The 12,419-nt window shown below is 40.6% G+C and overlaps 1 protein-coding gene across 2 annotated transcripts in view; it reads right to left on the bottom strand.

Moving 5' to 3' along the window:
- Positions 1–3,224: 3,224 nt before the first annotated feature.
- The window catches only part of DHCR7 (7-dehydrocholesterol reductase), an 11,767-nt gene continuing 2,572 nt past the window's right edge, over positions 3,225–12,419 (bottom strand). For both annotated transcript variants that reach the window (XM_056353238.1, XM_056353239.1), the window contains exons 2-8: positions 9,554–9,657; positions 8,446–8,668; positions 7,622–7,712; positions 6,800–7,013; positions 6,141–6,345; positions 5,126–5,257; positions 3,225–4,530 (exon numbers count right to left, since the gene is read on the bottom strand). In XM_056353238.1, coding sequence (XP_056209213.1) covers positions 4,066–4,530; positions 5,126–5,257; positions 6,141–6,345; positions 6,800–7,013; positions 7,622–7,712; positions 8,446–8,668; positions 9,554–9,657 — 1,434 coding nt within the window. In that variant the 3' untranslated portion in view covers positions 3,225–4,065. The remainder of the gene's footprint in view (positions 4,531–5,125; positions 5,258–6,140; positions 6,346–6,799; positions 7,014–7,621; positions 7,713–8,445; positions 8,669–9,553; positions 9,658–12,419) is intronic.

Genomic DNA, 12,419 nt, shown 5'->3' with positions numbered 1-12,419 from the left:
CCCTTCTATAAAATTCTTTATAGAGATGTGGCTGTTGCAACACATATTTATTAGATTTTGGTCTTGTTTTTCATTTATACTATGTTAAGATGATAGAATATATATTTAAAAATACCTTGAATTGCAAACTTGTTACATAATTAAGGGACAAGATTAAAAATGGTTTGAATAGCATAACTAAAAAAAATTAAAATTAGTTTCATTACCTGTCTGGTTACTGTAAAGTAGATTCATGTCTGTAATATATATAAAAAAAAGGTTAAAAATGTTTTTTTCCCCCTTTTGATTTGACACACACATTTAAGCTTCTTTTTTTTTCTGTATGGATTGAGGCAGAACAATACGCTATTACCATTTTATCTCCAACTGCACATCACTTTTACCCTTCAGTGAAGATAGTGCATTATTTAAAATAATCAAACAACAGAGCACAGCTCTAGGTTAGGTTTAGGACGCGATCAGAACTTCAGGCTGATCATTTAGAGCAGAAAATATTTTGTGGCTGCTAACATGAGCAGCAGCATGTACTTGTTGTCATTCATGCTGCCTGAATACACCTGGACCTGAGCAATCCCATTTCATTACATGCTAAGCACAGCTCTCTGGACTAGTCACCGAGTTGCTCAGAAATACAGATTTTAAAAAGCAGGTTTACATACTTATGAACATATTTAAAGCCGAAATGCATTATGTATGCCATAGTCAACCATGGAATCGTGTCAGCGTTCTTGCAGGCTGGATGGGAATACACAGAACTGCAGCTTTGCATGAAGAGTTATAAATGATTAACCGTCCTCACGGGGGCAGGTGGAGCCCAGCTCTCAGAAATGCTATCGTATCGTGATGCCACCCAGTGACAGGGGCTTAATGGGAAGGCATCCTCCCTCCCTACAGGTACTGGAAGTTCCCCTCTCTGTGCTTCCCTTCATTTGTCCATTGAATACTGACTATCTGTAATGGTCATACACTGGAAGACTCCAATTTTGTTTTATTTTTTTCCTTACGTAGATTAGGCAATCTGGAGCTTGCTCAGCCTGCTATGCCATCCCCAAATGGGCATTTGCTGCTTTCCTTCCTACAATAATCTCAGCAAACTACTTAGTTACTGTTCCGATTAATTACCAGAAACTTTTGCTGTATTTTCCCATTAGTTATAACCCAAGTTAAATAAGTACTATTTTACAAATATTGACAATTCTGTATTTGAAATTCCTGGCATAATACAGAGACATACACTCTAAAAACTTGATAGGTGATACTGACAGCAAAGTATCAATAAATACGAAATATAAGGACAAAAGTTAATCTAACACACACACAAATCCTTCAAAGAAAATTTTTTTTTTTTTTTCATTCTGGAGGAAACAAATTAACAGCAGTGCCCTGCATGCAACAACATGTGACACAGGCATCACCCCATCTGAAGATGAGCAAGCTGATAAGTCATTCAAATGATTCACTTTTAAAGGGTGACATTAGTTGGATGCTGCTTAGAGTACTGCTTACACATTGCTTACGTTAGCATGAAGCTTGCAGAACAGACAGAAAATGTTTTTCATGTTTCTCTAAAAATAATTTATAACAAGTACAAAGCTGAATGGAATAAGCACTTTCTTTTCCAGCCAGATGCAGACCCCTGTACACATACGCTATATACTTACTCAGTCTGTGTACCACACAGATGGAAGAAAAAAGATCTGTATGGGCAGCAAACAAGCCTGAAGAAGCAGAATTCATCATCCTTACAACAGATAGGATGTGAGTTTAGCCCAGTGACGGCCCCTTGCTTGAAAAACCATGGGACTAATTGCTTCCTACCAGGAGTTGAACAGTCTGGCTGATGAAGAGTTCTCACTTGAGGCAGCTAGCCTATCTGCAGGGTAAAGTATTCTCAGCAGGAGCAGCAGTCTGCATCAAAGCCACAGATAAAAGTGTTTCCATGCTCCAATGTCAGACAATACAGAAAATCCTTTGAGCAATATTAGATGTAACAGAAATCGCCTAAAAGAAGCATTTGAATGCATAATGCTCTTGTTACTCACAATACTGCCCTTTCGCTTCAAATGTCCCCAATTTTAAAGTGCTGATACTTTATTGGTCTTCAACAGACAATTTCTTCCACTAATCATCCAGGATTTATCAGTGAAAAGAAGGGAGCATGCTGTGCCGAGCAAGGCTACCATGATTTAGAGTTCTGACTATCTAGCAGTATTTAAATAACCTTGGCATTAACAGCAAGCTGTCAGTGCAATTTCCAAGGCTACATAAGAAAAGGCTGCAAGGACGGGGCCTTAGGGAAGCTGAGAAACGAAACTGTCCAATTACTCCAGCAAAGTCAAGGGCAGCATAAAGCAAAGCATTGCCAGGGACTGATGGGGTCCAGCAGCCCTAGAAGCCCACACTTTGGGTTTTCTTTCCTGTGAACTGAGTTCTCTCAAATCAACCATTTTGTAAGCATTGTCCCTTAGTGAACTGTTGAGGTGTTGGGCAGTGTATTTTCAGCAGAAGCCCTCAGCCTGGATTTCCCACCCCATTTCAGTATTTGCATTGGGAGTCCCCTTCATTCATAGGAGTGCAAAGTTCAAATGTTCTACCACAGCAATGCATCTGTTGCCAGCGAGTGTGCTATTATTATGGCCATCACTCCTCCTCTGTAACAATGCTGTAATGTATTGAAATTTTTATCTGCAAAACAGTGACAAAACAGTTAAGAGGTTTTCGTGGTTTAACTCTGGCTGGCAACTAAGCCCCACGAAGCCGCTTGCTCACTCTCCTCTGATGGGATGGGAGAGAGAATTGGAAGGGTAATAGTGAAAGAACTCGTGGGTTGAGATAAAATCAGATTAATAAGTAAAGAAAAACTGCTGCAAAGCAAAGCAAAGCAAAGCATAACAAGGAATTCATTCACCACTTCCCACGGGCAGGCAGGTGCTCATCCATCTCCAGGAAAGCAGGGCTCTGTTATGTGTAACAGTGACTTGGGAAGACAAATGCCACTGCCCCAAACATCTCCCCCCCCTTCCTTCCTTCCTTCTTCCCCCAGCTTTATATGCTGAGTACGATGTCATATGGTATGGAGTGTTGCTTTGATCAGTTGGGTTCAGCTGTCCTGTCTACATCCCCTCCCAACTTCTCGTGCACCCCAGCCTGCTCGTTGGTGGGGTGGGGTGAGAAACAGAACAGGGCTTGATTCCCTGTAAGCACTGCTCAGCAATAACAACCAAGAAAAAGAAAAAAAATTCTGTATAATTAACATTGTTTCCAGCACAAAGTGAAGACATTGCCCCATACCAGCTACTATGAAGAAAATTAACTGTATCCCAGCCAACACCTGCACAGCTCAGTATCCTCACAAAGCAAGTTTGGTTTCAGTATCAAAGTAACGACTCAGTTGGTCATGCACTGTATTCTGAGACACCATAATCAAACTTCATTTTTGAGCTATACCAATTTGTACCAACTTTCACAAACACTTGTATTGGATTACAACAATCTTCTCCCACCCCCCCGCCCCCACCCAGTTTAAGATCAAGTTCCCCAGTTCAGTGTTTCCTCAGCTAACCTCTTGAAAAAGCAATAAACAATATAAAGCCTTTGGGAAGTTACTAACTATAGGTTACGAGTGTCACAAGCAACCACATAATACAACTTCTTTCATTAAGAGATCACAGAACTATTTTCTTCCTCTCCTAAATCACTGGAAACTGGTTGCAGAACCCTGCTACTCTGCAGGGTAAGGCCACCCCGCCAGCTTCAGGAGATTTCAGGAGCCTCAATACATGCAACTTTTCTTCAATTCCAAGTTAATTTTGAGAGAGGAAAAAAGTTCCAAGTAAAAGAGTCGTCTAAAAAACCAGGACACTTCAGTGCGTCATTTCTTTTACTTTAAATACAGTCTGCCTTCACGTTCATTCAGTACAAGGATTACTCTCCAGCTACCTCTTCTCCTTCAGAATAGCATGACTGTCCTTTACAAAGTGTTGTTAGTTTAACTATGTGGATAAACTCTCTTCACCTCCAAAAAAAAAAGTTTCTTTTTTCTTTCCCCCAAATCCTGTGTTAGCCTTAAAATATTCCTGGTATGAGCCGGTAAGGCACTGTAGCAGTGTAGCGCTTCCAGTCCTTCCCATATTTGCTGTAACAACGGTGTTCATCCCTAATGCAGCGGTGGGTTAACAGAATAGCCATATAAACAATGTAAAAGTAAGGCAAGATGTGTTCAAACCCACAAGCCAGGCAATAGGCCAGGGAGCCCATCAAATCTCCCGTGTAGTTAAAATGGCGTGCCCACCCCCAGAATCCCGAGGTCAGCAGTTTGCTGTAGTACTTGGCCCCATCCACAGACATGTACGAGCACTCGATATACTCTGGTTTCTTCCCCCATATCTTGCAGTTGCCGTTTGTACGACGGAAGAGGTCCTTCTGGTGGTTGGTCATTCTGAAGATGTAATAGCCAGCCAAGCCCAACATCAAGATCCCTACGGCATTAGCTGTGCACAGCTGGACAGGGTGGTAAACCAAGTACAAACCCTGGGGAGCAGAAAGAGAGACAATCAGTGATTTACTTTAAATACATGCTCAGGATGCCAGATTAATTCCTTGACCTACAGGGACACAGAACAGAGGAGCAGAAGCAAGGAAACCCACCCTACTAGTAAAACCATGGAAATTTTTCAGAAAGCTGCATCCTACATTTAATTTCTCTCTCTCCCCAAAATTGCATTTCTTAGGTAGAACAAGACAACAGAAGTTGCAAGGATGCAAACAAACCAGGACAGAAGGAAAAAAAACAGAAACAAAACCAAACCAAACCCACACCAAACCTAACCATCCTTAGCGTGCAGGAGTACAAAAAGGGACTTAAAGGATTTAAAAAAACATACAGACAAAAGAGATAGTGACAGAAAAGGGCACAAAAGAAGGGGAGTAGAGGACAAGATGTCAGTTCTGTGCAGGGACAGTAAGCCTTCCTACAAGTGAATCATTGTGGAAGACGTTGTAATGCTTACTCAACATTCAAACTGTTTAGAAACAATTTAAGATACAAATCAAACTGTGGGGGAGAATTGTTTTCTGAAAAGTTTTTTTCCTTTTAGCCTAAACACATATTCTACCACATTTTTACCTGCAAAGTGTAGAGGTAAGGCAACCAAACACAGTCTCCCCAGCCCAAATACCATCCAAAATGATCATGGCAGATATCAATGGTTTTCAAATACCAGGCTTCATTCCAAAAGAAGTCCAAAACATAAATACCCTGAAACAGAATGGTTTCACATTAAAAACAGAAGACTCCCACCAGTTACCCTGCTTAATAGCATCAACCTAATCCTTCTGTGCTGTCTCATGATCTCAAACTGATTCGCATTTTTCCACTAACACCTCAAACCCAGGGTATTAACAGGAACGTATCACACAAATACACTCCATCTAGATAGATAAAGCGGTAAGTAATGCAAAGCAGAATTAACCAAGATGACTAAGGCAAGCGTGCTGCTGAAGGACATACACTTCAGAAGTGTACTCGTATTTGACCACACCTCCCTCTCTTCAGCTTAAAGAGTCTTATGCTTACAGAGAGGGAGAACAGAGCTTCTGTCGAGCAGGCTTCTATCAATGAATAAATCCAAACTAATATCTGTACTTATTACTTCAGGGTCTCTTCAGTAGAAAGAACAGCACCTGACTGGCTGTTTTTAGGCATGGCATTATTTATTTTAGGCATTCTCCCACACAAAGAAAAGTTCACTGCAGTGCTGCCCTCAAAAAAACCCTGCCCAATCTTGCTCCAATGAAAGCCATGGAATTTGTCATTGGTTTTAGATTCAATATCAGGCTATGGCTGTTTCCAGAACATAGGCTCAGAAAAGCATTTCTTAATTTAAGTTTACACTGAAATCTGCTGGTGCAGACATGACCATACCACTGCTGGCACTCTGAATGAGTACAGTGGAGTATTTACAGTGGCACCCTGAATGAATACAAGTTCCCAAAGAAGCAAGTCCCAGTGCATCATCACTAAAAGAGGTTATTCAGGCCATGAAAAACTGTTTAAGTTCCATTTCAATGCAAGGAGTTTTTTCTTCTTTAACACTAGTTTATTTCCAAACTGGTTTCTTACTTTCTTCCTCTGATTTTACCTGAAGGACATTGACAAGGATCATGGAGTTAGTTACTTGACCATACAGCTCCTGTTGTTTAGCAGCATAGGAAAGGTTAATTAGAGTCCAGGCTACAATACCAGGGCGGCCGTTGAAGAACAGCTTGAAATCAAACCACTTTCCTATTCGAGGGTTAAATTCAATCCCCATCATGTAGTCGTAAAAGAAGTTGCTAGTGAATTTGCTAGAAAGCACAAAAAATTAGAAATGTACATAGTTATACACAAATACAGTTCATTACTATTCTGACTATACATTTCAGATTCACTTGTTGTAATGATAATAAAAATAAATCCATATAATATTGTGCAAGATAACACAAATTGACCCAACCGAAACATTACATTAGTAGAGATAAATTTTAGCTTCAGAAGTACCCTAGTTTATTCTTGGTAACACTTTTGAACTGTCTATAACTTATCACAAACAGGATGGATTTATCTGTGACGCTAAGGCTGCCAGTCACATGACATATAGCATGAAACACAGACGATGATGCTAATAAAGCAAAGAACCACACTCATATATTGGCCTATTTATTTGTGCCAATATAATACATTCTCTCATTATGATTCTGTGCAGCATTCACTTCATATGTCCAATCACCTAGCCTTCTCTCATTATTAAAAATCACATACCAGTCTTTGGCATTGGTAGGGAAAAAGTAGCCTTTAATCATTGCAAACGTGGAAACTGCATATCCCAGGATATTGGCACACCACAGGAGAGGAATCCAGTTGTCAAAAATGATGGTAGGCGAGAAGCAGTGGAAGTAATAGGCATTTGCAAACCAAAGCACGTGGGTAATGATCCAAGCCTGAAGTCCATTGATTTCATACTTATTCACTACACCTATAATATGACGAAAGATTTGAATGTGAGTGCCATGTCACTAATACAGCTTTTTATTAATATGGATATGCATCAAATATAGAGAGGCTTTATCAAGTGCCCATGAAATGGCCTCATTCTCCTCACCCTCCCAATTAAATATCTTGTGGCACTCTTCTGAAAGTTTCATTACACGCTGCTGTAAGCATCAGGCTTTGTTAGGCTGAGTTTTTCTCTTCACTCTGACTTCACAAAACAGTGAATTTGGTATCTCTCCTAAAGCTGACTAAGTAACAAGTACCTTAGCTTCAGCAGGTGCAACGGCATTGTCAAACACTAACAACAGCCCACTGCTGATTTTAAGCACCAAAATTATCAGTCCATATTTTTCCATTGCTGGTGTGGTACCTGCTGTATCAATAGTTTTACTAAGAGGTAGAAATTCTAGGATTTATTCTAAAAGATGACTTTGGGTTTTATTTTTGTTTGAAGTAAACATATGAGGAAGATGAAAGCATTTATGTCCACTTCTCCTCCAGCTATTTATGGGTTATTAGAGACTCTAAGTACAGAAATGCTTTAATTTTAAAAGATTGTACGGTGTGCATATATTCTAAGGAAGAACTTACCAGCAGGGGTGACAGCACCTTCTTGTACACCTCCTACATATCCAGGAAGAAGTTTATGGCAGAAATCAGGAAGGAACACATACAAAACCACCTAGAAGAAAGAGAATCTATTAACAGCAAAACCACACAAGACAGAACCCCCAAAACCACTATCCCTTTCATATGCATACTAAATATAACACAAGGCAGTTTCAGTTAAGTACTAGATAAGCAAACACAGCAAGATTTAGCTGCAGTGATTTTAGACTACTAACATATCCAAGCTGTTAAACAATTCAAAATATGTACTTCAGGTATGGTTGTCATCCTTTTTTGGTGGGGAAGCAGGACAGCTGGTAACTCAGATCAGGTCCTTATCCTTTTATTTTCAAGTTTATCTGTGTTATATGTAAGTTGCTTTCCAATTTGGAAAAAAATTGGAGTAGTTTGGTAAGGCTAAAGATATTTTAGTCATGTAAGTTTTATTTCATCCATCAAGTCCTCTTTTAATGTCTGCCTGTAAAAAATATCACTCCTCCCCAGTGTTAGTTTATGACATATTTATTGTGTATTAATTGAAAACAAATGGGTATTGCTGTTACATAGTTGCTTTTTCTTAAAAAACACATCAAGGAATATGTCACACAAGGAATATTTGTGTATGTTCCTGACATTTATTTTTCAAGTGCATAAGCTTCCTTTGGATTCCAAAGAGCCATGGAAAGTGAGGAACACCAAAGAGTAAATGCCAGTGAGACATTCCATTATCCTTCACGTAAAAGGATTCATCAGACAGCTATTTGAAAAACCAACCACTTTATCTAGATCATAACTCAATACTATACCTGGAAAGCGACCCAAAGGGTATAGATGCCAGCAGCCCTATAGGTCAGTCCAGGAGTCTTGTTCCAGATGTCAGACAGATGTTTATTCCCCGTGAGCAAGTCAACGAGTGGGTCAATCAGAGAGCACTGGTACTGGTCACAGGACATTATGAAGTAATATGTGATAAGTGGTGCAAACATGAGCAGGAAAAGGATGCTTGCCAAGGAAAACCAGTCCACTTCCCTGTAATTCAAAACAGAGCATTTTTTTCTGGAGCTTTTAGCTAGGGAAGTGGTTTAATTAAGTCAGGCAATCATTTTGGTGGACCTGCTAGTCTAACCAGATGAAAACTGAAAAAGTTTTCAGGGCACGCACATTTCTTTGGGTCGAATCGCTATAAAAAACTTAGCACGTTACATACTTTACCACAAGCTGTTACAAAACTATGCTAGCTGATCAGAGCAACAGACCAGATAATACCTCTCCTCCAAAAAGCAGGCTTATTACAACCTTCCGGTTTTTGGTGGCAGTCACGGGTATAACTGGTATTCAGCTGGAAGTGGTAACAGGATCATAAAAATATTATGCGAAGTGTGGAAACACAGAAAAGACAGACCTTGGGCAGGCGTTAGTTGAACTGGCTCTACCACACACTGCCTGTAGTGGCAAGCTATGTAAACACCCATGGCTGTTTCCAGCTGCAATACAATATTAATACTTGCACAACTCTTTGAGAACACAGATACGAGTCATAAATCTTGCTACAGCAGGAGACGTCAGATAGCAATACCACAGATGGATGCCTGTTTTCCAAATCTCAGGAAACACTTTGTTTGGCCTTTGATAGAACTACAGATTTTGCTGATTTTTATGATTCACTTTCCTTTTTCTGCAAGGAGGACTGTGTTTTAACCCAAGCCATCTGGCAAGCTCTCTATCTTAAAAATCTTGAAGAACTCTTCTTTGGCATCTGTCACTACAGCTCATTATCCATGAGCTTTCAAGAGAAGGGCAATGCAACAATCTGTTACTAACAGAGTGAAGTTTAAAAGGAATGTAGCATCTCTAAGTCCAAGTATGAACCAATTTGAAATACAATGACTAATCAAGGTCATCAGCTTCTCTCACCATGCTCTTCCCCACTGGACTTGAGATGTTTGAGTACCATTTTGGGTACTCTTGTGTTTTCTTTCTTCAGAAGGCTTTTTCTCCTGATGGGCTGCCATGTTGTCCTGTATGAAAGAAAATATTGATGGTGTTACTTCAGCTGGTTCTCAGTAATTCTTATAGCTCTACAGAAGAAAAACACAAACAGAAGTTATTAAAAATTATTGTACAGCGTTCCGATTGCAAGAAATTTGTGGGAGGAGGGTAGGAAGGTAAAATTGCTTCCCAATTCCTTATGATCTTGTATCAGCAAAACAATTACAACACTGATGTTTAAGTGATCCGTGATAATTCTTGCTGTTAATGTCTTTTAATATACATTGTATAATATATCGCTTATTACTTACATGTGAGATGCAAGGGGGAAACCCTGTTTTGCCCCACTCTTCTAAACCTCTGAAAATAAAGTGTTGTAACTAACTGCCTTTCTTAATAAGAGAAATTGCTGCTGTTAGTACCTGTACTGAACCTTGGCAAATTGTGCACTTTTCCCCAGACCGCTTGCTCCATTATGTGTTAGCTACATCAAAGAAAACAAGGCAACAGTTTATAATCCCATCTAAATCAGAAATCAGTGGGAATGGAGAATGATGTACAAGGCAACACCTAATTCTCTCTGTGGAATATGCTTTATAGTTTTCTTCTGCTTTTGCACAAATACTATTTTTGTTCAAGACCATAACCCCATAACCTGAACATTCGGTAATCCCACCTCAAAAAAAAAAAAAAGTAAGAAAAAAGGAAAGGTATTTTTCCTGAACTTTATCTCATGGGACGATAGACTATAAAAGATGTGGAGTACTGTAGCTAACCATTCAGGGGGAAATTTCCTAAAAATTTATAGTTTTGTACTTTTTCAGGCTTTGATGGTACTTTTTCAGGCTTTGATGTTTTAACTGAAACCAGAAACTAGCAGTTATTTCCACTGAAACAGAAATGACCATAAAACACACAGTCAGGGGCCTGAGGACACCAACGGGCCTTCCTGTCCCTGCCAGGCCTGGCCCAGGGCTTCCCTTGACCCCCACGTGTGAGCTGATGGCCTCGGCCTTGCTGGCCCTGTCACCACAGCCCTGCCTGGCTTTCAGGGGACCTGGCCCTGACCTGCGCACTGACTGCCTGGCTTGACCTGCCTCGTCACCGTGAACTTCACTGATCACCTGGACTTGGTTGAACCTGGCCATAATCTCTGCGCCTGCCCTGCTCACCTCATGGAGGTACTACGGGACTGACAGGCAAGCCCCTGCCTGCAGCCGTGCTATCCCCCCTGAGCTCCCTGCTCCCGGCCCCTTCGCGAGCAGCAGGCACTCACCGCTCCCCGACACGCTCAGAGAAAGGAAGGTCCTTATTCTGGCACCTAGGCAGATCTCAAACACCATCAACCCAGCCACAGGGATAACACGTCACCCTCAGATTCCAAATACGTAGTATGCTACTCTGCAGAAGTCTCCACACTTCAAAAACACCGCTTATTTTCAGAAGTAATCCGCAAAGAAGTCTTATCACTCCCCTTTGCCAACCTGGTTAGGTAGAAATCCTAAGCAAAGAATGCAAGAAGATATACGGGTAGCAGGAAGCTCATGTTATTTACTATTTCCAGTACCATAAGAGCTAACTATCACCCTATCTTCCAGCAGAAACATTGAAGAATATGGTCAGACTTCCAGCTTAGATTTGATCCAGAGGTCTACATCTTTCCAGGTATCAATACGTTCACAACAAGGTTTCTAAAGCAAGTAATGAAACAACCTCAAGAGGAGATTATTGATCACATACAAGAAGAAGAAAGGCAGGACAGGAGATGCACGGTATCAGGGTTATGGAGTGTGGGAGCCTACTCCAGCTGTTTGTGTTGGTTTTACTTTACAACAGTAGTGGAAATTCTTACAAGGAACAGTTATAACACTTTAAGAATTTTACCAAGATAGAAGATGATTCAGGAATCATCAGAATTGGAACTATTTAGGTCACATGAAGCCTTTGACAACATTTAGTCCAACCTTGCCCTTCCTGAGAGCAAGGACAACTTAAAACAGGTCACTCAGTGCCTTGCCCAGTTAATTTTTCAGTATTTCCAAGGATTCTACATGATTTGTCAGTCCTACTGAAACACTGGGCCTCTTTGAGACTCAGAACAGAAAACTTAGGTTGAACATTTTCACAGCGTTTAATTTTAATTTTGTTTTGGATTCTTAAGCAGTCAAATACCCCAGCAACTTGCAGTGCTCAGCATAGTAGATTTCAAAACTCTGCTCCCTCTGCTGAGCACTCGTAAAAAGCCTGCATGCAGCTGGCAGAGCCTGGGGTTTTGTGCAAGATACACACAGAGTTCATCATTAATCCTACCAGACAGCGCAGAAACAAGACAATCATCCAATTAGTAAAACTGGGAACTGGCTAGATGTGAAAGGCTGGCATTCAATAGGTTACATATGGGATCCATGTTTTCCTCCTATTTAAAGGCTAATAATTGCCACCAAGTTTTGCCCTTCTACAGAGTAATTTGAGCAACAAGTGCCTGCTTAGGACTACTCCCCTAAACAAATACATTCCAGTCTGACAGACGGCTACTCTGGCAGTAACAAATTCTCAACGTTCAGAACTATTCCCACATCACTTAACAGATGCTAACATTTCTAGATCAAGATTCTCATTGAAATTATACTCCTACTAACTTCTATAAATGCAAGCTTTCTGTTACCCCACTAAACACGCCCGAAATATTGCTTTCCTAAACCCTTAGTGTAACGGGTTGATCATGGCTGGAGGCCAGGTGCCCACCAAAACCGCTCCATCACTCCCCTCCTCAACTGGCCAGGGGAGAGAA

The sequence above is a fragment of the Falco biarmicus genome, chromosome 10 (assembly GCF_023638135.1).
Source record: "Falco biarmicus isolate bFalBia1 chromosome 10, bFalBia1.pri, whole genome shotgun sequence".
NCBI lineage: Eukaryota > Metazoa > Chordata > Aves > Falconiformes > Falconidae > Falco > Falco biarmicus.
Note: the sequence above shows the minus strand (reverse complement) of the source record. Positions and strands in the feature narration are given on the sequence as shown.